A 22,595-nucleotide genomic window follows, 5' to 3' on the forward strand; every position below is an offset into this window, starting at 1 on the left:
TGACGTTCACTTTTCTGGTCTCTTGATGATGATGAGCTGCTCATCCAGTTTGTCAGCAGAACTGATGTGTTATTGTGAATTTGACAGTAGGAGTGTAACCTACGGCAATCCTTATTGGGTAGTTATAAGTCCTCCAGTTTAAGTTTGATTCTCAAGTAAAATTACCAGATCTCTATCCTATAACCTGTTTGTATTAAAAAATGTGTTAATTTGTTTTATATATAGAGAGAGAATTTGCTACATTTGGGGAAAAACTCCAGACTACAGACCAGTTAATTGGGGAGAGCCTGTCCAATTAAAAACCTGAGAAGGAAAGGGCCGGGTCACTGGTTAGGGTTATGGTAAGATTACAGGAAATGAATGCAAGTCCATGTATCATGTGTGTGTGTGTGTGTGTGTGTGTGTGTGTGTGTGTGTATGTGTGTGTGTGTGTGTGTGTGTGTGTGTGTGTGTGTGTGTGTGTGTGCTCATTTTTGTTACCTCTTTGGGACCTCTTCCTGAATCAACACTGACAAGAAGCCCTCATGGGGACCAAAGCTTGATCATATTGAAGCAGAACATAATTTTTTGAGTTCCTGGTCAAGGTTAGTGGGAGGATGTGAGTTGTGGTTAGGTTAAGGTTAAGGATAAAGTTATGGTTATTCTGTCCAAAATGAATGGAAGTGTCAATGAAGGGTCCTAATTAGGAGATCTGCTCTAGCTTGTGTGTTTTAGTGCGGCTGTGTAAGTGTGTGTGTGTGTGTGTGTGTGTATGTTAGTAGACAGTGACACAACACTTTCACTGACGGGGACAGACGGTGACGACTGCCCGTCATAAATCAACTATTCTAACTATGACCCTGTGAATGAGCATCACAGCACATTGACTGGAAAAGTGACACAACGACAGTCTCACAAAATCCCTTTTTCACGTTTCCTGGACAGCGGCAGCCGGACACAAGCGGGAACTGAGCCTCGAACAAGGGTCTCCTCTGAGTGAGGGGGACAGGGGGACGCTGTGGGCCGGGACCCAAAGGTCATCCTGGCTGTCCTGCCTGGACTCGTGCTGACTCACTTCTGCTCCAACCACACACTTACTGGTGCTTGTCTCCGAACACCATTAGTCAAACATTAATCACAGCGCCCATTCAACATGAAGAGAGTGTGTGTTCTCCCACCCCACACACACACACACTGAGGCCTGAATGTGGATTTCTATTCTAAATCCCGTTGTTATTTGATGTTGTTGCATTTCCGCTCCTCGGCTGTGACTCCCTGCCCCCTGCTTATCTCTGGTGTCCAAAGAGGACAGACGTTCCTGCCTCAGACGACTCAGATCCTGACCGGCTAATCCACTCAGCTGACACCACGACTCAACCCTTCCTCTGCAGGAGAAAATAGGTTCTTTAGTGGAAAATAAAGTCGCTTTACTTGTCTTCCCAGGTAAAAGTTTAAGGCCAAATTAAGCTTCTAGATTTAAGCCCTAATATTTCTGAGAAAAAAGTAAATAGTTTCACATGATATTCATGTGTTTCAACAATAAGTCCTGTCTCTCTTCTTGATTATAGTTGACTAAGTACAAATTATTTACTGTTAATGTCCAAATCCTATAAATCCCTTTAAATTATAGAACATTGACAGCACAGATATTGATCGCTGCCTAGAGAAAACCTGTAATACAGCTCCAATTTGTGACTTTGTGATTGTTTTCTTGCATTTTGAATCTTGTAAAATGAAAAGTTGGATGCTTGTCCCATGGATGATAAAAATGCACGATATTTTAACATTTTTCTCGCACAGAATTACCTTGACAACTTTTTGGGAGACTCCACAACATGCATTTATTCTAAGATTATTTTACAGTAGGAAAAGAACAGAAGTAAATCACAAAGTTGTATTTGAATTAAGTTTATCTGCTTCAGTTTCTTTCTTTATCTACATGTCCTTTTATCTGCATCTATCTGCATCTACATATATTTAAAAATGGTGTTAGAAATAAAAAGAACTGTGTAAGCTCGACTCCACAGGTGCCCTTCCTTTTGGAAACCCCCCCCCCCCCCCCCCCAAAAAAAAACTTTATGTATTTGTTTATTTTAGATCCTGCTCTCTGTGGTTCTGGTTGTGGTTCCCTCGTTCCTGGGGAAAGATCCTGTGGTTGAAAAGCAGCGTATGTGTGTTTCTTTACACACAGTATTTGGTGAATGCAATCTAGACGGAAAGTTCGTACTAAATAAATATGAAACAAATCTGCAGTAAGTGAGAAGGTCTGTGGCTATTTAACGACCGGGTGTTTTGACTCATCCTCAGTCAGTGTCTACAACAGTGACCTTCATACGTCACAACAGAGCTGTAAGCAAAACAGAGGGAGATGTCTGTTTGTGTTCGACTAACCAGTTTATCCTACTCCTGTAACAGGGCTCCTCCTTTGATAAATCACTGTCATATTTTGAGTTGCAATGGGCGGTTTCATCTGTAGTGTTGTGGAATTTACATTTTCTTTTAGAATATCCTACTGTAAGTTTGAGACGTTAGCCCAAGTTGAATTAGGAGCCATGTTTCCACGGCAGCAACCAGTGACACCTTCTGACCAGTGGAAGAAAATATCACAAAAGGAAAGTATGGCTCCTGTGTCGTGGTTTCCTAACATTGAAGTAATTGGAAGGGTCAGACATTTAAACCTGTTGGAAATGTTCAGCTATAATAAAGATTTAAAGGATTTTTAGTCCCGTGAAAATATGCTGATTAGTCACGAACAGCACTGAAACCAACAAACAAACAAACAAACAAAAGTGCAGGGGTGGAAACATACAAGGTTATTACCATAGTCGGTAATTACTGGACAAAATATGACAGAATCCCATTCCAATCTGTTCCAGTTTAGAGTCTCCAAGTAACCAAAACACACACACACACACATTGATATATCCACAAAACATTTTAATTCAATAAACAAATGGGTTTCTCTCAATGTGACAAACACAAAGCACGTTTCACTCCTCATAGACAAAGGGAGAAAAGGAGCCTTTCCTGTAACGCTGTGACTCAACAGCCTCCTTTGGAGAAAAACTGCAGAGGAGACCTGAGGCATGGAAACTAACAGAGGCTTAGTGATTCAGTGAAAGTGAATGGCTCTGACTCTCTGTCCTACCCATCACTGAAGGCGGAGAGGTGGAGAAAGGAAAGAGAGAGAGAGAGACAGAGCAGGGAAAGGACGGAAGAGGGGAAGTGACTGTGTGGGAAGAGAGAGAGAGAGAGAGAGAGAGAGAGAGAGAGAGAGAGAGAGAGAGAGGGGATGGAGGAGGGGCTTAGAAGGTATGAACTTGTGCATGATTTGGCTGCAGGAAGCATTAAAAGACGAAAAGACTGCAAAACAGGACGTGGTGCCCTGAGTGGTTTCAGGCTCCGCAGAGGACCGTGTCGTCTCGTGGCTGCGCGCACACACACACACGCTTTGTCCAGCGGGTCACACTTTTTCTCGTGCGCCCCTTCCCTCCTGGAACCTGGAGCTCTCTGCGTAAAAGCGTGCTGGGTGGCTGTTTTTTTTTTTTCTTCTTCTTCTTTTTCTCTTTCGGTCCCGTGCGTAAAGTTTACCCAGGATCGAGGAAGAAAGGCGACATCACAACAACGCGAGGAGTCGAGGGCACGTTTTTAACCAGACGCCGTGGGAGGAAAATGAAAGTCCTGTTGGATCTGTGCTTGGTTTTCCTCACGCTGCACAGCCCGGGCACTGTGCTGTCCCTGTCCACACGTAAGTTGCACACAGATGTCCATGGATGCACGCAGCTCCGGCTGGGGAAGGGTTTTTCAGTTGTGGGCAGGCTGCTGCTCTTTCTGTCTTCTTTTCTATACTTTTCGTGTCCTCTGAGATCAGTTTAATCCATGTGTCACCCAGAGATCTCAGCTGTAAACAGTGACCCTGTCCTGCTCCTGATTTCAAGGATACAACTGGAGCCAAAGTGGGTTTAGATAATAATAGATTAGATAATAGCACAACACATCGTAAAGGGGGTTGAGTCAATTTAAACAGTACAAAAAAATACAAGTGTAAGCTATTTTATTTAGTGACTTTATTATGGAAGGTTTGACGTGTAGTTCCTGTTATAAGAACATCATAAGACGTGATATCATTGGTCTGTGCTTTTAAGAATTAACAAAAAAATGTTATAGTACCTATTTATAATAAGGGCTGGGCGATATGGCCCTAATAAACTATAAAGATAAACGTTTTCATAGCAACAATTAGCACCAAATGTCACATTATATATATTTTAAAGTTTAAAGACAGATTTTTGCTTCAGAGTAAAGGTTTGAACTTGTTTTTATGAGCAGTCAATTAATAAATAGTGAATAAATAAATAGTTGTTAAAAAGATAAATTATGTGTTATAGCTGCTCACTAGCACTTATATATACAGTGAGCTTTTGTTATATTGATATTGATGAAAATGACCCTGCAATAATTAAGTAATAACCTTTATGTTATTTGCTCTTTTGTAATTATGACAGTGATGCAAATTGCATTTCAAAAATTATATTGCGATAATTGATTAAATAACTGATATAGTTTGATCGGCCAACCTTATTAATTATAGAAATCTCATTGATACGAAATCAAATTATAACAATAAAATGTCAGTTAACTAAAGATGCATTTACAATCGTTTTCTTTAAGAGGATAAACGGATTTTAAGATAACGTAAATCCCATATAGGAACATATATACATCCCACACATCATTCATTGGGTCATACTCTATCTATCATATTTTTTTGGGATGTCAAATAATGGCACAATTCTCTCCTAGGATGGATTAACATAATAATGATGCACTTGGGAATCACTGGATCAGCCCAGGTTTATATCTTCACACATAGAAAAAAAGGACAAATGCCACTTTTTCCTCCACTGGACAGCTCCTGTTATTTATGTGAAGTACACTGTTCGTATCCCCACACAGAGGACTCATCTCCCAGGAGGCTGAATTTCAACAAGTCAGGCCGTGATTCGTTTAACACATGGGGAGCATGAGCATGAGGGCTTCACGGACCACAACTGAACCAGTGACATCATTTGCTCTGGGTTCTTTTTTTTCTTTGGGGGGGGGGGGGGGGGGGTCATGTTAACCGGCAGCTTAATGCACAGTAACGTAAATAAATCAAAGTTATGTCCGCTTCCCCTGTTAAGTGGCTGGATTAGTTTTTTTATGGTGAGCTCACTGGCACCGAGCAGCTCCACACAGACGAGCTCCTGGTATCCATCCTGTTTGAAAGGCGCTAATAAAAGGAAGTCTAGTCGTCCGGGCTCAGACGAGACAATGGGCTCTGATCCGAACCTGCTCTGCTGTGTTTTATAGAGCCTAATTGGTCATTACGGTTTTATTCGCTGTAGTAATGGCCGGTGCTTTCCCTTCACTCAGCGGGCTGTGGTTTACAGATGCCCCCCGAAACACAACAGTTTCAACGTTGAACCCTATTTGCTACATGTGATGAGCTGTTTAATGCAGCTCATGGTCGTGTAAGATGGTAATCTTGTTGGATGTGATCGTTTAATACCAATTATTTCACTCTAAAATACATAAAAGCCCCCAAAACAACATCTTTAACCGGAAACTCACTTCTCACACACACATTTTCCATTTCTCCTGCCTGTGCTCGCCCTGAGTCGACTTGACGCTTGGAGAAGATTTATCCTCACTCCAGATAAGAGCACGAGCTAAATACCTGAATTGTAAATTTGAAACCATCCGCCGTTGTCTCTTCGATCTCCTCTCAGATGGCTTCGCACGGCTCACTGTCACTAAATGTTGCGTGACTTCCTCCACTTGGCCAGCCTCTCAAAAAGTTCCACATGTCCTCATGCCGTACGGCAGACGGAGGAAAGTACGAGCTCTGGTTGGACGGTTGCACGGATGAGTGGGGAACAAATAGTTGAGAAGGGACGTCGTGAACCTTTGGAGAAGGACAGCGAGGGCCGCAGACCTTCATGGGAGACCTCCTATACTCTCACCCAGACAGAGATGAAACGTTTTTCTCCTCTCCCAGTTGAACTTGTGCAGTGACTCCATGTTCCAGTGTGGTTCGGGTTAAACCTGCCCCCCGGTGCCGCAATCAGCCTCAGCCTCTCCAAACAAATATACGATTTTACAAGCCATTTCGTCCGCCGAGCGTGTCGAGCAGAGACAATAAACAGCAATAATTGTGTCTCTCTCTTGTTGGTGTTTGAACTGTGAGAGGAAGGGGGTTGTCGGAGGGCTTCACACCAACGTCCCGTCCTCAGCGCCTGGAATACATCAACACTGATTGTTATTCAGCTGGATCGGTATATTATTGGCGCCCCCCTCCCCCCCATGCCTTCAGTCCTCATTCGGTGACAAAGACAACCAGCACTCGGCCCGTGTGTTTGTTTGATAAGCTGGTGGAAGCCGGAGATGGAGGTTATGATATTATTGTTGGTTTGGAGTTGCAGCTGAGTTAACTTCCTCGAAGGCGGCTCCTGAGTAAAAGGGGCCACACAGAGTCTGTCACCGTGAGGCGGCTGGCAGACGGAAGGTTGTGGCCTGCGGGCGCAGATTTGCAGTTTTCTGACAAAGTGTTGACGATCTCACTCACTGCTCACTCGTGTCCTCGCAGAAAATCACTCACACACACACATTTTGGGGTTTGAAGTGCTAGAGGTGGGCAACATGTGTCGATATAAGAAAGGAAATCAAATGGAAGACCGACTGTATTCTGCTTAAAACTATATGCAAATAAGTAGTAGAAGTCATATAATTGATTTATTTAACCACTTTATTTTGATTTTTAAATGTTTCACTGGAAATAAACAGAAAATCCCAGAGGAGAAAACAGCTGTTCAGAGTTACGGCTACACCAACTGAGACTAAATCACATTATTCAAGAAAGAACATTGAAAAACATAATCTATAAATCATGAAACTATGAAAATAAACAATAAAAGATTTTACAACTTTATGATTATTATCAAATGAAGTCACAAACATTTCAAACTTGTTATGGTTAGTCTTTCACATAAAAAAAGGTTTTCACATGTGTTGTCCTCTAATGCATATTTCACATTATTAACAACATGTTTTCAAGTGACTGTTTTCTAACCTTTCCCCACATTTGATCTAAAACAAACCTACTGAAACTTAATCCACGCGGAACATTTCAAGCGGGACTTATTTTCAAACTCTTGCTGGTGCATCTGAGGTTACTCCACCATCTGAGATTATCTGAAACCATCTGTTCATGCAGTAATTTAGATGCTGCGATGAATGCGACTGAGAATCCAGCCTCCTCAGGTTGGTGCTGCAGTGATTTAAGTGGGGGAAGCACAGATCGACGTATCCTCACTTTCATAGGGTAAAACTCCCAAATCCTACATTTCCCAGAATGCAAACTAATTTTGACCTATGCCTGATAATTACCCTCATCTTTACAAAGACTTACGGCCCAATATGTCTGAGCATTGGCATGTACGACTTTCTTTAAAGCTTGTCGCTGGCACAACCGCCATAACACCAACAACCAATCAGTTTCCGGCTTGGGACACTCAACACAGCTGGCTTTATGATAATGTGTCAGGATAGCGGTCCATGAAATGCTAAAGGGAAATAAATTCCAACCCGATGAACACTTTCTAGATTAATCGACTCTGTTTCCTCGGTCGAGGCTCATTTTCAGCTTGTCAGGCAGGACTTGATTTGATTGGCGAGGGCCTACGCTTGAGTACAATTTGATTGGTTAGCGCCTTGGGCGGCAGCTGGAAATATTGAGCTCTTACCAACTTCTGTAGCACAAGAAAAGTGGAGTGAGGATGTTCCATTACGTCACTGAGTGTCGTTTCCTCCTGCCCTCCTCCAGATGTAGCCATCATCTACCCCCAGGACCCCGTCCTTCGCATGGGGTCCAACCTGACGGCCAGCTGCTGGGTCCACCCCGACCTCGGCGTCCACGCAAACTCTCTGTTCTGGACGCTGAACGGTCAACAGCTGCCCAGCTCCATCTACAGAGTGCTGAGTCCGACCAACCTCAGTGTGACGCTGGCCGGACTCAACGCCTCCAGGCAAACGTCCGGAGACAACCTGGTGTGTCACAACCACAAGGGGCACATCTTAGCCGGCTCCTGCCTCTACGTGGGGAGTAAGTTGAAGCTTGTCAATCGTTGCAGTGCTGTACACGAGTGTTTGATCTCATGCATGTACAAATGTCTTATTACCAGCAGGAATACTCCAAAACTACTGAACTGATTACCATGACATTTTTTACAAATATTTATGGCGAGATTGGAGATAGCCTTGGCTGAGAAACACCTTCTCCGAGCACCCTTCTAGTCCTCTAAGTATTTCATTCAGGTGTCAAAATACTTTTTAAGATGTTTATTTTGCGAGGGCTCTGTTTCTAATTCAGTTTGAGTTCTTAAAGCAGCTTGTTAACATAAAGAGCAAAGTGCAGGACGAGGGCGACGCACCACAGAAGCGAGAGAAGTGGAAAAGGAAACGGCAATAAAGGGAAACAACAAGGAGGTCGGGGGCAGATTTGAGTCCCTGTTGGCTGTACTTTATGTTGTAGTATTCTTGCCTTCAGGCCCAGTGAGAGGCCTCCGTGAGTGGGTGTCACTGTGTGATGCTTCGACCACCTGTGTGGTCCATTACTCGCACTATTACTCATAGGGCGGGGGTCTGACATTTTACACACACTCACGCACTCATGCACGCACGCACACGCACACGCACACGCACACGCACACGCACAAACACACACGCACACACACACACACAGACACACATACACTTCAGTATTATGGGGCCATTACGTACCCCTAAATACAGTTTCTTATTTTTACAGTGAACTTTATTGGGTGACCTTGTTGAAGTGATAACATAATAAAACTTTGAAATAATTGAAATATCTCTGGGGGGGATTCCTTACCTTGAAGAAACTAAGTTTTTATTTTCAGAAATAGGTGATTTGCATTCTTGCTGATGGATAAACAGATTAATACCGTTCTCATGTCTTTAATAAACATAAAGTTGGTTAGCTTAGCTTAGCATAAAGACTCAAAGACTCCCAGGAGTCTTAATGTCAATGTGAGTTTACCACAGTCCACACACACACACACACGCACACACACACACGCACACACACACACACACAAACACACACACAGTAGGGATCTTAATCTCTGTGCGACATTGGCGTTGAGAACCCTGTGTTCTTAGAGAGGAGGAATGTTGGCAGGGATCCTGAGTCTGACCAGATCAGAAGGTGCACACACACACACACACACACACTCTCTCACACAAACAAACACGCCAATTAACAAAAAAACACCAATTTCTGAGGAACATCACTAGTGGGTGAATTACACTCCAGAGGAAGGGGCTAAAGTAATGGTTGGCGGTAACTTTGTTCTCTCAGAGCCAATGTCCCTCACCTTCTCTCTCTCTAACTTCTTTCTCTCCATCTTTCTGTCCTCCCTCCTCACCCATTTCTTACCCCTTCCTCCCTCTCTCCGTCCCAGTGCCCCCAAAGAGGCCGGTCAATCTGACCTGCTGGTCCAGGAACACCAAAGACCTGACTTGCAGCTGGGCCCCAGGAGGAAAGGGAGAGACCAACATTAGTACCCAGTACACGCTCAAGTTCAAACTCAGGTATGCACACACGCACACACACACACACACACACACACACACAAACACACACACATGCACACACTGCAGCTAAACAAAGAAAAAATATGATCTAATCCATGATTTAGTTTGGAAATTGAATTTTTTCAAAGATAATAAAGTTATAATGCCTCAGATTTCAGTCCTGGTTGATTTTGGATTACTTGCTCTTGGCTACCGGCAGTAACAGAACGCTTTAATACCACAGCAAATACTCCAGCTACTTCAGAAGAAACACAACAGAGCAGTTGGTATCTGTGCACTTCAGTCAGCCTATTAGAATTACATTAATGATTTGGTTACTAGGAGTTTTCCTGACACAGCAGAGCACTGTGAAAGGAGTGTCACCTGAAACTCATCTAACAACTCGCTGTGTTCCCTCTGGTCCTCTTTAGAAATACATGACAGATATATGTGTTTCCTTTGACTGCTCCACATTAAACATGCGAACAATTAACAGTGGGGTTGATATCAATGTCATAGAGTTACAGTCAGACTGGATTACATGCATGCCTCATTTCCAGTAAGTTCCTTGAGCTTGTGAAAGTGATCTGAATCTTGCTGGAATGGCCGACTCCTCCTCTTAACAATGCGAACAAGTAGAAAGACACATAACAGGACCCGCTCTATACACCGCTTTGAAAAACAGTTTGTCACTGAAGTGCAATGAATCATGGGATACGTTGGGCCGGGAAGGATCTACCAGGTGGAGCCTCCATTGTTCGGGGGGTTGGAAACATTGGTCACATTTGTCGGCCCGATTTTGGAGAGGCCTTCGAATTAGAACAGACCTGTCACGCCGGTCAGACGTAAAGTTTACAAATGCAGCTTCTGAAGGATGCGGCCCCCAAATTTAGACACAGCTAATAAACCTTAAATAAATTGAAAAAAAGTAAGTTAGAATTTTGTCTGCTGAAATTGTGATTATTGCACCTCTATGAGTTTAAATTACAAATCAATAAAAGAGCGGGAAAGAGCTGCCACTATTACCCTAAACTCTGTTATAGTGCAGTCGTGGTGTCAGAATACTAAGTGGTATAATAAGCAGTATTTAAGTGGTTTAAGTGAATGTACTGGTACTTCAACAACTCTCGCTAATAAATTACATCTTTATAGCGTCCATGTTGTTTCCACGGTCTTCACACGAACACATCGAAGTCGCAAGAACAAGTTATAAAGTTGTGGAGTGAGATGAACTGAGTAGCATGTGAACATAATCTATGACGGACTTCTTCCTTGTGGGATGATGTTGCACAGTGGTGGCTGTAAATGGAGGTTTTGTTCAGCCCAGTGCCCATTCGTAGTCACTGGGGGATGATTGCTTGGCCTGAGTTAATCCTGTTTAGAGCTTTTCTGCCCGCTGCTTTTATATGGTTCAGGTTTTTTGTCTTTCTTCTTCAAGTCAAGAAAAAAGTAGAAAAATAAAGTTTGAACCTTCCTTAAGAACGACTCATCTCCCAAAAAACAGGACAACCTACACTGCTCCTCCCTGGGTCCTCAGCAATCCACCTGCTAGAAGTCAGCTAGCAGCATTTATTATAAGTTGCCAACTGTAATGCCACAAAATTATTTAGTGCATCTTAGGAAGTAAATTAGTACGTAAGTAAGTAAGAAAGTAAGTAAGTAGGTAAGTAGTAGGCTGGGCTACTCACAGTGCACTGCAAGAAGTTAGCCTTTTAGCTGTGCATGGGGACGATCCCAACTACGGAGGCCTTCCCCTTTAAATAGTGTGGTTATCTTTTGATCTTGATCTTCCTTTTAATCTTGTGCTTGGGTTTTGTTTAGGCTTAAGCAGACACCACCCTCCAAAGAATTTGTGTAGAGTCTAAGGCTCTTCAACATATGGGGAAATCTAAAGGTTGACAAACCTGCCATGCCCAGTAACAGTTACTAAGCTTTGATTGGACAATCTGAGAGAAAGCCTTTAGCGAACGGTCAGTTGATGGTATTTCTAACCATCCTCACTTATTCTGAAAATGACTACATGTAGAGACATGCCGTTCCCACGTCATAGGTGGAGGGAGTGAAAACCAAGGAAAACACCAGTGTTCAAATGGGTTGAACACCCAATTGTTGAGCCCATTGCACAAGTTTCCATTCAAAATCAACATGTTTCAAGAGAGTTTTTTGAAATGATACTGACATGCCTCACAAAACGCCCCAGAAACAAGCTACAGTGAAGCTGGAAACAGGACAAAATACATTATATTTTTGGCAGACCTCATTTTAAGAGAAGGAACATCAGAGGTAGCCAGAGGGTAAAAACCTTTCAACTGTAAAAAAAAAGTCAAATTTCATGAGAATTAGGAAAAACGTTTTTTTTGGAACGATACATTCTCAAAAAATGAGTTTCAGATGCGATGTAAGGGATCTATTCACATTTTTTTATCATTAAATCAGCTATTTAAAAACACCAAAAGAGAAGTGACTTGACATGCACTGCCCACAGGCGTACCAACGGCATGGAGATCTCTTATTGGAGTCACACTAGTGTAAATAAGCACTTCATAAAACCACTATAGTGCCAGATAAACTCTTGAGTGTGTTATTCAAGGCCTATGAATTCTGTCCAGAAGTGTTTCAGCATTTTCTCTTCCCTCCCAGGTGGCACGGTAAAGAGAAGGAGTGTGAGGATTATACTCACACGCAGCCGTACTCCTGCAGCATCACCCGAGACCTGCACCTCTTCACGCCCTATGAGATCTGGGTGGAGGCCTCCAACCAGCTGGGGCGGGCCACATCTGATGTCATCACCCTTGACATCCTAGACGTAGGTGAGTGTGAGAAGAAGTGAACTTTGACTCTCTATCTTTGAACTGCTGTTTTCTAGAGTTTAGAGAGTAAGTGAGCCCTCGGGCTGAGGGGGTAGTGGAAACCAAACTCTTAGGCTTATGAGCCTTCAAAAATTAGGGAATAAAACCAACATGGTTGAACCATTGATTTGTTTGTCTGGGAAACCAATCCTCAGACATTGTGTGAAATGCACCTTCTTGCCAAGCGTTAGATGAGAAAATCGATGCCACTGTCATATTGGCTGGGTCTCAATTCAGGGGCTGCATCTTTCGAAAGTTCCATTCTACCCGGTTGAGTAGACAGCTAAGGCCAAATTGAAATGAGACAGTCTGGTCTACGGAGGATTTGCCGTGTTTCCAAGCTACAGAGCTGAAGTTGGACTATACGAGAAAGTTCTAATGCCCCGTGGTTTTTGGAAAACTTGAGTAACGTTAGCTAGTCAGTTGAGTTGAAGCGTGATGCTCAAGCATTAGACGTATGGTTCATCACTGAGGTGCAATGAATGCTGGGACAGGCTGGGCTGGGAAGGATCCACCCTTTGTAGTGTTGTTTCTCAGGGATGGAAGGACCCATTTTTCCATCTTCTGAACTAACTCTACAAAAGTTTCAATGGAATGACGTGCTGCAACTTGCCTGGTGAGCAGCTTCCATGGGAATGAATGGGCTGCCATCTTGAATGGCTGTATCCAGTTTCTTAACACATCTACTGGGCAGGGCACCGTCCAGGGGTCGTCTTTGTCAGGTTTACAGGCAGAAATTTTAAGTGCTTGAGCGAATATAACTACAAAATAAAATCGTAAAGTTGACTCTGTTTTTAAACACTCTCCTTTTAAACCACTTGATATGACTGATTAAATAATACCCTCACTGAACTCTATTTTTACCTGCACCAAGTCCAGTCAGGGGGTCAGGGTCAGTCTGCAGGATAAATCAAAAACTACTCAACTGGTTTCCAAGAAAGTTTGTGGAGGGGTGGGAAATGATAATTTGGATTGGTTCGGGATAAACAGGCAGGTCCAGGAACTTTGGCATTAGCCTTGGTGGAGGTATGTGCTCTCTGAATTCCCTTCTTTATTAAAGTGGAAATTCCCAAAAGTACAAAATATGCGTAATGTGTACAAAATGATGCACTAAATATAAGTATTTACATATTTATAAATGTTAAAAACACATTATTGGGTTTAACTATTCATCCCATCATTAATTTCCCATAGATTTAACAAAGCTGGAACAAGCCGATAGAGAATATATACTGTGTGTGAGGAATAAGCTTATTAATAATGACCATGAAGCTAATGAAAGGCGGCACAAGGGGGATAACTACGCTGAGCGGTTCATTCCAACGTGTTTCCATCCCCTTGTGATCCCTCAGATTGGGAACCATGAATGGCTTAAGCTTCAGCCCCAAGTAGGCATCTCTCAGAAGAAGAGTAATCCTTCGCTCCACAGCCTCATCTCCTTTATTCCTCCAGGCAGGACACTGGCTGGAGTCCTGTGGCCTCCGGCTGCCGGTGAAAGTTGTTTGCAATTTCTTTCGCTGATTCACACTGATAGGAAGTGAGCAGTGTTTCCTTTTAAAGCTTTGTTATGTGGTCCGTTGCTTAGCTTAGTGCGGTTTAAGCAAACGGAGCATGAAACTAGACCCAGTTCTTCTCTCAGTATCACCAAAACATACACACACACACACACACACACACACACACACACACACACACACACAAACACGCATGCCCACACCTGGACAGGCGTAGGTGTGTGACAAAGGGAAACACCCTCTCCCTTTGATGAGCTAATTTTCTCTTTATTCATGCTCACTGGACACACACACACACACACACACACACACACACACACACACACACACACACACACACACACACACACACACACACACACACATACATACACACACACACAGTAAGCAGTCGCTTACGCTCTTTTATGTAGTGTTGGAATGTTCCAGACTGATCCTCGAACCTAATCCCATCTCTGAGCCGGCTGCAGACCCCTGAGGCCCGAGGAGTTTGGGCTTTGAGGCTTTGAGACTCACACCTGACATAATACAACCTGATTCCCCTGGAACGCTTCACCTGGTTCACCCCTAACACGCTCCTAACGAGGTCTGGGGAATGTGCCATGAGAACTCCATATAGAGTTTAGGGGCGAACACGTCACTGGCAAGGAAACAAGGGTCCATCAAACTGTATTCCTGCTCCGTTCCCTAATGTATGCAGGCACGCACGCACACACCTGTTTACACATCCCCAGGGCAGGGCAGGGCCTGGTAACAGTATAGAAACAGAGAGGCGGGCTGGAGTGTAGGCGGTTTCTGGACTTGTGTACGTGCGTGTGTGTGTGTGTGTGTGTGTGTGTGTGTGTGTTCGCTTTGTTTCGCTCACGTTGCCCTTGCCGCTCTTTTTCTGTCGAGTAGTTTCCACAACAGCAGTGTGTCATAAAACACAGCAACCACACCTGCATGCTCCGGCTGCCGTGAGTCACCCGCGACTCCGGTCATGTCCAATCAGTTATGAAGGCGAGGCAGAAACCTCCACCTACAGTAGTCGCTGCATTCCTCAGTCACGGGGAGCCCCCTCCACCGAGTGACGGGAGGCAACATGCTCCGCTGTGTCGAGGGATGGCGACATACAGTGTGTTAATGATTCATCTGTAATTTGTCATGTCTCCTTGACTTTTATTGCTAAAATCATTTAAAGCACAGGAATCATAATTGTTTATTACAGAAACCATTTAAAATGTCTGTTCTCCGCAATAATGTTGAGTTGGATTTAAACGAATGAGGATTATCTGGATAATTATCATAAAACTCTCATAATGAGGTGGTAGAATTCCATGTCCTCGTGAGATCATAATGAAACAACTCAGTAAGGACACCGTTATCAAGACTTTAAAAATGCTGTAAGAACTTATACTTGGTGCTAAATAATGCAAATGCAGCTTTTGAAGAGCTCAGTCCTTCAGTGCAGCATCTTGCCAGTTCGACTCTCGCAATAAAACTAATTTATTCAAAGTTCAGAGCAGTTCCTGCAGCGCTGCTCTCAGATCCAGCTGCAGACATCAGCCTCTTCGGGGACAGAGAGGTGAATCACAGGGCAGAGAAAGTCGAGGAAACCCCCTCACTGCTGCTTTCCTCACTGGGTTTGCAACTGAAATAAGGAAAGTGCTGGCTGATGCTGGTAATAAGACAGAGTACAGAGGTTTCAGTGAGTAAACAGACTGAAACTGGAAATACATATCGAACCAAAACACGAATCCTGAAAAGTTAAATTACTTGGTAAAAATAAGAAACCATGAGAAAACTGATCTTTTACCCTAAGGCAAATAAGATAATGGGGTTTAATATAACAACTGTAACCAATGCTCTCAAATCAGAATGAATATTTTTATTTTTTTATAATTAAACTAATTAAAAACCACATGGCCTTGTTTCCTTATAATCCATCCCCGATTTAAATGGTAGACGACCACTCAAAGCGCTTTACAGTACAGTTTTACATTCACCCATTCACAAACACACTCATCCAGTGCATCTTTTCGCAGCACTTTGTTATTCTATGGGGGGGCCATTCAGGGTTCAGCATCTTGCCCAAGGACACTTCGGCATGCAGATGGGTCAGACTGGAGATCGAACTGCCGACTCTCAGGCCGGAAGACGACCACTCTACCCCTCAGCCACAGCCGCCCGATGTAGTTTCATCTAACATTTAAAACTTTGCTACTCTCAGTTTGACTCTCCACTTTTGTGTTTAAAATAAATAGTATTTGGAGGGACGGCCCCGTAGCCTCCCCTGGGGTGTAACCCTTTTATTTCACCCACGAGAGCCGTGTGAACAAACACTTTTTATCTTTGGTTCCTCCGAAACTCTGGCGTTTCCTCCAGTGAGTCGTTCCCCGTCCTCTTCTTCTCCCCCCGGGTCGCTTTGTTTGTTTGCCGGCGTGGAGCGACGTCGCGAAGAGGAAACTGACGTCTGTATCGAAACGCGCTCGAGGGCCCGGAACAGAACGCGCGGAGGGTTAAAGTAATGGTCTGTCACCACATGTTTGTTTGTCGAAAAAGATAATCACAGTCAGACGAAGAAGCCGCCTCCAGCTCCGCACAAGTCCAGCCTTCAGAAGGCAGAAGGCATCTGACCACAAACCTCAGCCAACGCCGAATCATCCCTCAACGTGCTCTGACACACAGACGTCACTCCGAACACTTACTGTTTGAACTGAATGGCGTTTCTGACCCCGCCAACTTAACCTTCAGGATGAAGAAACCCCTGAGCAGTGGAGTTCTGCAGCCGTGGTTGGAAATGAAAACCTGGGCCATCTGTCCACCAGAGGTTTTTCATTATCCTCTCAGGGTAAAAATGAACTTGTTAATGGATGTAATGATTAATAGAAACAGTTTCTGCCCTTTGTGAAATCCCTGTACAGTTAAGAGTCTACACCATGATTTCACTATATACAATAACGACTACTTTTATTTCCCCCCGTCTTTTAGTTACTTAGTTTGAATTTAAGCAGGATTTCGCAAACTCTAACAAAAGGGAGTTCCACGAAACTGGGTGGAAGGATGTGACATGGGTTTTGATCATTTTCTATAACCTTGTGAAATAAGGTATTCTTCAATATTTTCTATGACTTTCATGGAGCTTGATGAAAGAAATCCGGCATATTTAGACGACTGATATTTATGAGTGCGTGGAATTTGGTGCAGGTCCAAATAAAAATCTGGATCGAGTGAATTTAAATGTGATTTTATAAGAGGACTGTTGGACCCTGGTGGAGGAATGCACTCTACTGCGTGCCATTTGAGTGTTCTCATTTTCTTTTGTTCTACTGAATGCTGCTGGAATCCTTGAAGCCGTGCTTATCAATATCTATAAATTACCAATGGATCAAATCGGACGTTTCTCAGACTAACCTGTTATCACACAATTCTACACTTTCCCTAAAAATGGGAGTTTTTTGCTCATTGTTTCTATTTTACAGCGTTTTGAGTTCAATGGTTTACTGTTTTTGACTGATGTTCACTGCTCAGCAACTTAGGGAGTGAACACAGTGGAAAATAAGAGGAAACTATTTCATTCCGGAGTCGGCAGAGATCAATACAGGCCGAACAGAGACTAATGGACAGAATCACCATTACCCAAGAGAGATAACTTCATGTAGCTGTGAATCAAACGTAATAATGTCAAACTAGACACAGTAACACGCTCAGTGTGAGTGGGAGCATTTAAAATATCAGACAAATAAATAAAAAACCAAAGATTTTTAGTTTACATTTCACATTTGAAGGTGCTGATTCGATGTGTTTTGCTTCTTACTCAACAACCGCCTCCATCTCTTCCTCCAGTGACCACGGACCCTCCGTCAGGTGTCATGGTGAGTCGCGTCGGGCAACTGGAGGACCAGCTGAGCGTCCGCTGGGAGGCCCCGCCCGCCCTCAAGGACTTCCTGTTTCAGGCCAAGTACCAGATCCGCTACAGACTGGAGGAAAGCCAGGACTGGAAGGTAAAGGACAAGTGGGCTAGCGGTTATGGGATGGATGGAGGAAGAATCTGCTCTCTCTGTCTCCCGGCCTTAAACACACACTGCATCCCAGCTGGTTCTCATCCTCACGCTGTAATCACCTCTAATCTGGGCTGATTGAAGCCTCCTCTGCCAGACAAATTAAAAGTTGGGCTCGTCAAAAAACTTTCATTAGTCATGAATCCAGCAGTCGAGGTCCGAGCAGGAGGAAAAACACAGGCCAGTGCCGCTGTGTGTACCTCTATCTGAGCTTTTAATGCATGAAAAATACTGTGTGAAACCTGTAGCCGCGCAGATGCTCTGCAGAGTCCTCTGGGTGAGAGAGAAGATTCTCCTGTAATTAAGGCGGAATTACACAGATGTAATGTAAGCAAGTCGTTGCTCGCAAAGTGGAAAAAGAAAAAAGCAGGGGAGTGGAGAGGCGGCGGAGGGATGAGAGCGTTCGCAGGAGGAGAGAGGAGGACTCGAATCCAAGTGGCTTTAAGGGGTTTGGTGGTGAAAACTAAAAAAAAATGCCGTCTCCCTTTAGAAAGAGCGTCCGTGATCATGAGGTCATGCTCAGGAATGGAGGGATACATCTCAGCTGTTAATGTCTTCAACATGGCTGTGAAAAAAAAAAACGCCCGGTGCTAACTTCTGCCGATTTGGCTTTTCGCCGTGCCACGTCATTAGCCCTCCGATGCTTGTAATTTCCATGTTCTGCTTTCGGTTGGAGTCGCTCTCTAACAAGTGTTTACAGACCGAATGCCAGAGAGAGAGAGGGGACTATTAGACCAGATTAATAACTCGAGCGCGTGCGTTTCTCTCCCCGTATCTATTCTCCCGCCTGTACCTTGCACGCTCTCCTGTGTGTGTCCCAGTGAATCCAGCTCTGTAATAAGTAACAGAGAACAGATTTTTACCCGGCGGGCGCAATTACATTAAAATAGTTTCATAAACATGCTGATCAGGAGGCCATCAAACAATGTGGTGTGCATGTTTAGGTTCCGTACATGGATTATACTCGTGTTTTCTACATCTTGATTTTCCCTGTGATCTCGTTTATGCCCATTGGTATTTAATATTGTGGTCGGACCTCCAGCGCTCAACTATGCTGTGTTTGTGTCTTCTTCTTTCTTTCCAGGTGATGGATGACGTCGGGAACCAGACCTCTTGTAGACTGGCCGGACTCAGACCTGGAACTGTTTATTTTGTCCAGGTATGGTGTAGGCGGAGCAGTGAGTGGATCTGTGTGTGTGTGTGTGTGTGTGTGTGTGTGTGTGTGTGTGTGCGTGTGGGTGTGTGTGTGTGAGTCCATGTGTGTGATGATGAGTTTGATATGTTGTGTTCAGGTTCGCTGTAACCCCGTGGGCATCTACGGCTCTCGCAAGGCTGGGATCTGGAGCGAGTGGAGCCATCCCACCGCTGCATCCACACCCCACAGTGGTGAGCTCACACACACACACATAGACACACACACACACACACACACTCAGACACACACACACACAAACAGAATCTCAGTTCTCGTTTTGTGTATTCAGGTCCGTTTTGCGGGGGAATATTTTATCACCAAACTTTTTTTTTCCTCTCACGGTTCACCACACATCCCACTGCCTGAAACCTCTGAGAAGAACAAAACCTGTGCTACTTTACCGTCCTTGTTCAATGTCCTCACTCTGTTTTGTATTGTATTGGCAGTTTAATTTGGAGCAGATGCTTCAGTTAAATCAAATCATTGTTAAACATCCTTAAAATCAAACCAGACTCTGAACGTGTAAGGTTCTTGTTGCCTCCCAAAGAAACGATGATGAAAAGGCCGACACAGGAGGCTGAACCAAATTTGATTTGTTAGAAACCTGTTGCTCTACTGGATGTCATAAAGCTGTGGGCAGCCTGTGGTTCCTGCTTCCCCCAGACCTTAGCAACGCAATTGTTGAGTAAATGTTATCGTAACTGATAGGAATTATGGCCACAACTATGAAAACACAAGTTCTGAACTTTTCCTTCAAGGGTTTCCCAGACCTTTCCATGAAAGCCAGGAGTTTGGGCTGAAGCAGCAGACTGATCAGGGTTTGCATCATTCGGTGGCTGAACTGTTCCATGGCTCAGAGTTTACATTAATATTATATCTCACACACACAGACACACACACATAAACAGGACACCACACATCCTTAGCAGTTATTAAACTCTTCTTTGTGGATTTCTCTCCTTTAACTCTGCTGGAATGTAATTAATAACTTTAATTAAATAAAGTAATTGAGCCTTTTAATACATATTACTCCTATTTATCTGTCTCTAGCTATTTTACATGAAACACATGAAATAAGATACTTTTCTATAGATTAAATCTGGTTACCAACTGTCCTGGGCTGTGGCCCCCTTCAACTAAAAGCTATGTCTCTTTGGGCCCCTTTCACACGTCAGATGTCTGAGGGTCATTATCAGATCAGAGACATTTAAGATGTAAGCTTCCCACATGGTTTCTTTTCCTCCATCAAGGAGGTGATGTTTTCTTCTGTGTTAGTTGGCAGGATTTTGCTAAATTTGCTCGACTGATTTCCATGAAACTTTGTGTTTCAATTTTGGTGCGAATTTGTATAAGGAGACAGATCCAGGAAATGTTGAATGACTTTCTTTATCATTGAGTGATGGGTCTTTTAGAAAAATGTAATGATGCAGAGAGATTCATTCATGAATATGATGAAATAAACAAATAAAGGGGACTGATATTTGAGCTATTCAGATGGTTTCATTTGAATAACAACTAATATATAAACTTTTCCTCTTTGCCTGACGTTGTGTGTTGGTGGAGGTAGATGACGTTCTCGTTAAAATAACTTTGAGACCCAAAAAGTACAAATCATCAAATATGTTGCAAAATCTCCCAAAAAAGTAGTTCCTGGCGATATTCATGATCTCTGAACTTCTAGTTTGTTATTATCTGGAACTAAACTCAAATGTTAATCTCTAACTTCTTCTCTTTCCTAATCTCCCTCCCTCTGTTCTGACCGTGCAGAGCGGCTGATGTCAGGCTCCTGCGACTCCAAGTCCAGCGGGGACTCCAACTCCACCCTGCGCCGGGAGCTGAAGCAGTTCTTCGGCTGGGTGCGGAAACACGCCTACGGCTGCAGCAGCATGTCCATGAAGCTGTACGACCAGTGGAGAGTGCTGATGCAGAAATCCCACAAAACTCGCAACCAGGTAGGTAAGCATCAGTAACGCAGCGACAACGCAAACGCAGACACACACACACAAACGTGATCAAATGCAAAGCGCAGACACGCACGCAGACACGGGCCTCACAAACACACAAAATAAAACTGTTATTTTATGAGAAATGATTATTAACAGATTTTGTCTTTTAATTCAGGTTCTCCAAGGGGATAAATCCTAGCACATGCTGCCTTTCACAGGCACAAAACAAGTCAAGAAAAGAACTGAGTGCGTGTGATTTGTTGCTTTTGTCTTTCTGTGTATGAGGAATGAGAAAGAGTTTGTATTCGTATATGGGAATTATAAAGACAATTTGTTCTGGACACTTTGTGCGGATACCGGCAATGAAACGTGAGAGGACGTCCAAAGAGAAGCGATGGAACTGTTTTTTCGCCTGCAAACATGTTGGCAAGGACTGAGGAGGGTGGACGCGTCACGGATATCCTTGTATCACGTGGACTGCTTTCACACAGGAAACTGTAGCATGAATAACTTGGACACCAGTTAAAGACTTTTGACATGTGCCGACTCTAAACGTGCACAGGGGTGGTCGGAAACAAATCCAGGCAAAGCAGGAGCATGTGAAAAGTTTTCTGTGACCTTTTATTGGAGGTTTCTCCTGTGGATTCAAAGCACCATCTAGTGGCCGTTCAACACCCAGGGACTCTCCCACCAAAAGCTTCACGGAAGAGGGACAAAGAAAAGTACCAAATTATCATTCAGTATTTGTAATTCATGCTTGGTTATATAAGTGGATAATGTGCCAAACTGGTTCATCCAGGATTCCTCCGTTTCCGAGTGACTGATTACGTGACGATGGTGTTTGGGTATGGAAACTTTTTCACCGCCTTTATTTTTGTACTGAGTTGAACCAGCATATTTAAAACTGTATAAAGTTATGTTTTATTTCTTAAGTTATGTTTAGTTAGTAAAGAAATATCAATGACTGAAGTTGTTATCAATCTGTAATGTTGCTCTATAAAAAATATTGTCAGAAAAACTGAGTTTGCAAATGACTTTTATGGCAGATTCTGTGGTTTATATGGAAAGAAGATCTCATCATTAGTTTTTTTTACTTTATCAAATCTTGCACATTGCGCATGATGATTCACCATACAACCGTAGAAACATGGAAACACATATCCATCCATCCATCCATCCATCACTGAGGGGTTGGAGCCAATTCCAGCTGAACCACTGTGCCTCCAGAATCACATATGGAAAATTAAAGCAGCACTAGATGTGTCTCAATCAAATGTGTACACTTTCTTTTAGAGCTGTTCGGTTGAGTACTAACATTTAAAACTTTTTCACCTCGCTTTGAGACGCAGCTTATATAACTTTTACCGAGCGGCAGCGCCCTCTGCAGGCACAAATTGTGATTCATTCTATTGGTGTCCAAACAACTAGGTGGTTTC

General features: G+C 43.4%; 1 protein-coding gene across 2 annotated transcripts; it reads left to right on the forward strand.

Annotated features, from left to right (window-relative positions):
• The first annotated feature begins 3,340 nt into the window (after positions 1 to 3,340).
• Positions 3,341 to 22,194, forward strand: crlf1a (cytokine receptor-like factor 1a). 2 transcript variants are annotated; one of them, XM_062396499.1, is made up of 9 exons: positions 3,341 to 3,727; positions 7,844 to 8,122; positions 9,504 to 9,633; positions 12,256 to 12,425; positions 17,804 to 17,961; positions 19,103 to 19,177; positions 19,311 to 19,404; positions 20,981 to 21,165; positions 21,335 to 22,193. In XM_062396499.1, exons 1-9 carry the CDS (start codon positions 3,652 to 3,654, stop codon positions 21,356 to 21,358), a joined length of 1,191 nt encoding a protein of 396 aa, XP_062252483.1. In that variant the 5' UTR covers positions 3,341 to 3,651; the 3' UTR covers positions 21,359 to 22,193. The 2 variants fall into 2 exon arrangements, with proteins under 2 accessions (XP_062252483.1, XP_062252482.1); XM_062396498.1 differs by having other exon boundaries at positions 3,526 to 3,727; positions 20,981 to 21,169; positions 21,335 to 22,194.
• Positions 22,195 to 22,595: the final 401 nt, after the last annotated feature.

This window comes from Platichthys flesus, chromosome 10 (genome assembly GCF_949316205.1).
Source record: "Platichthys flesus chromosome 10, fPlaFle2.1, whole genome shotgun sequence".
Classification (NCBI taxonomy): Eukaryota; Metazoa; Chordata; class Actinopteri; order Pleuronectiformes; family Pleuronectidae; genus Platichthys; species Platichthys flesus.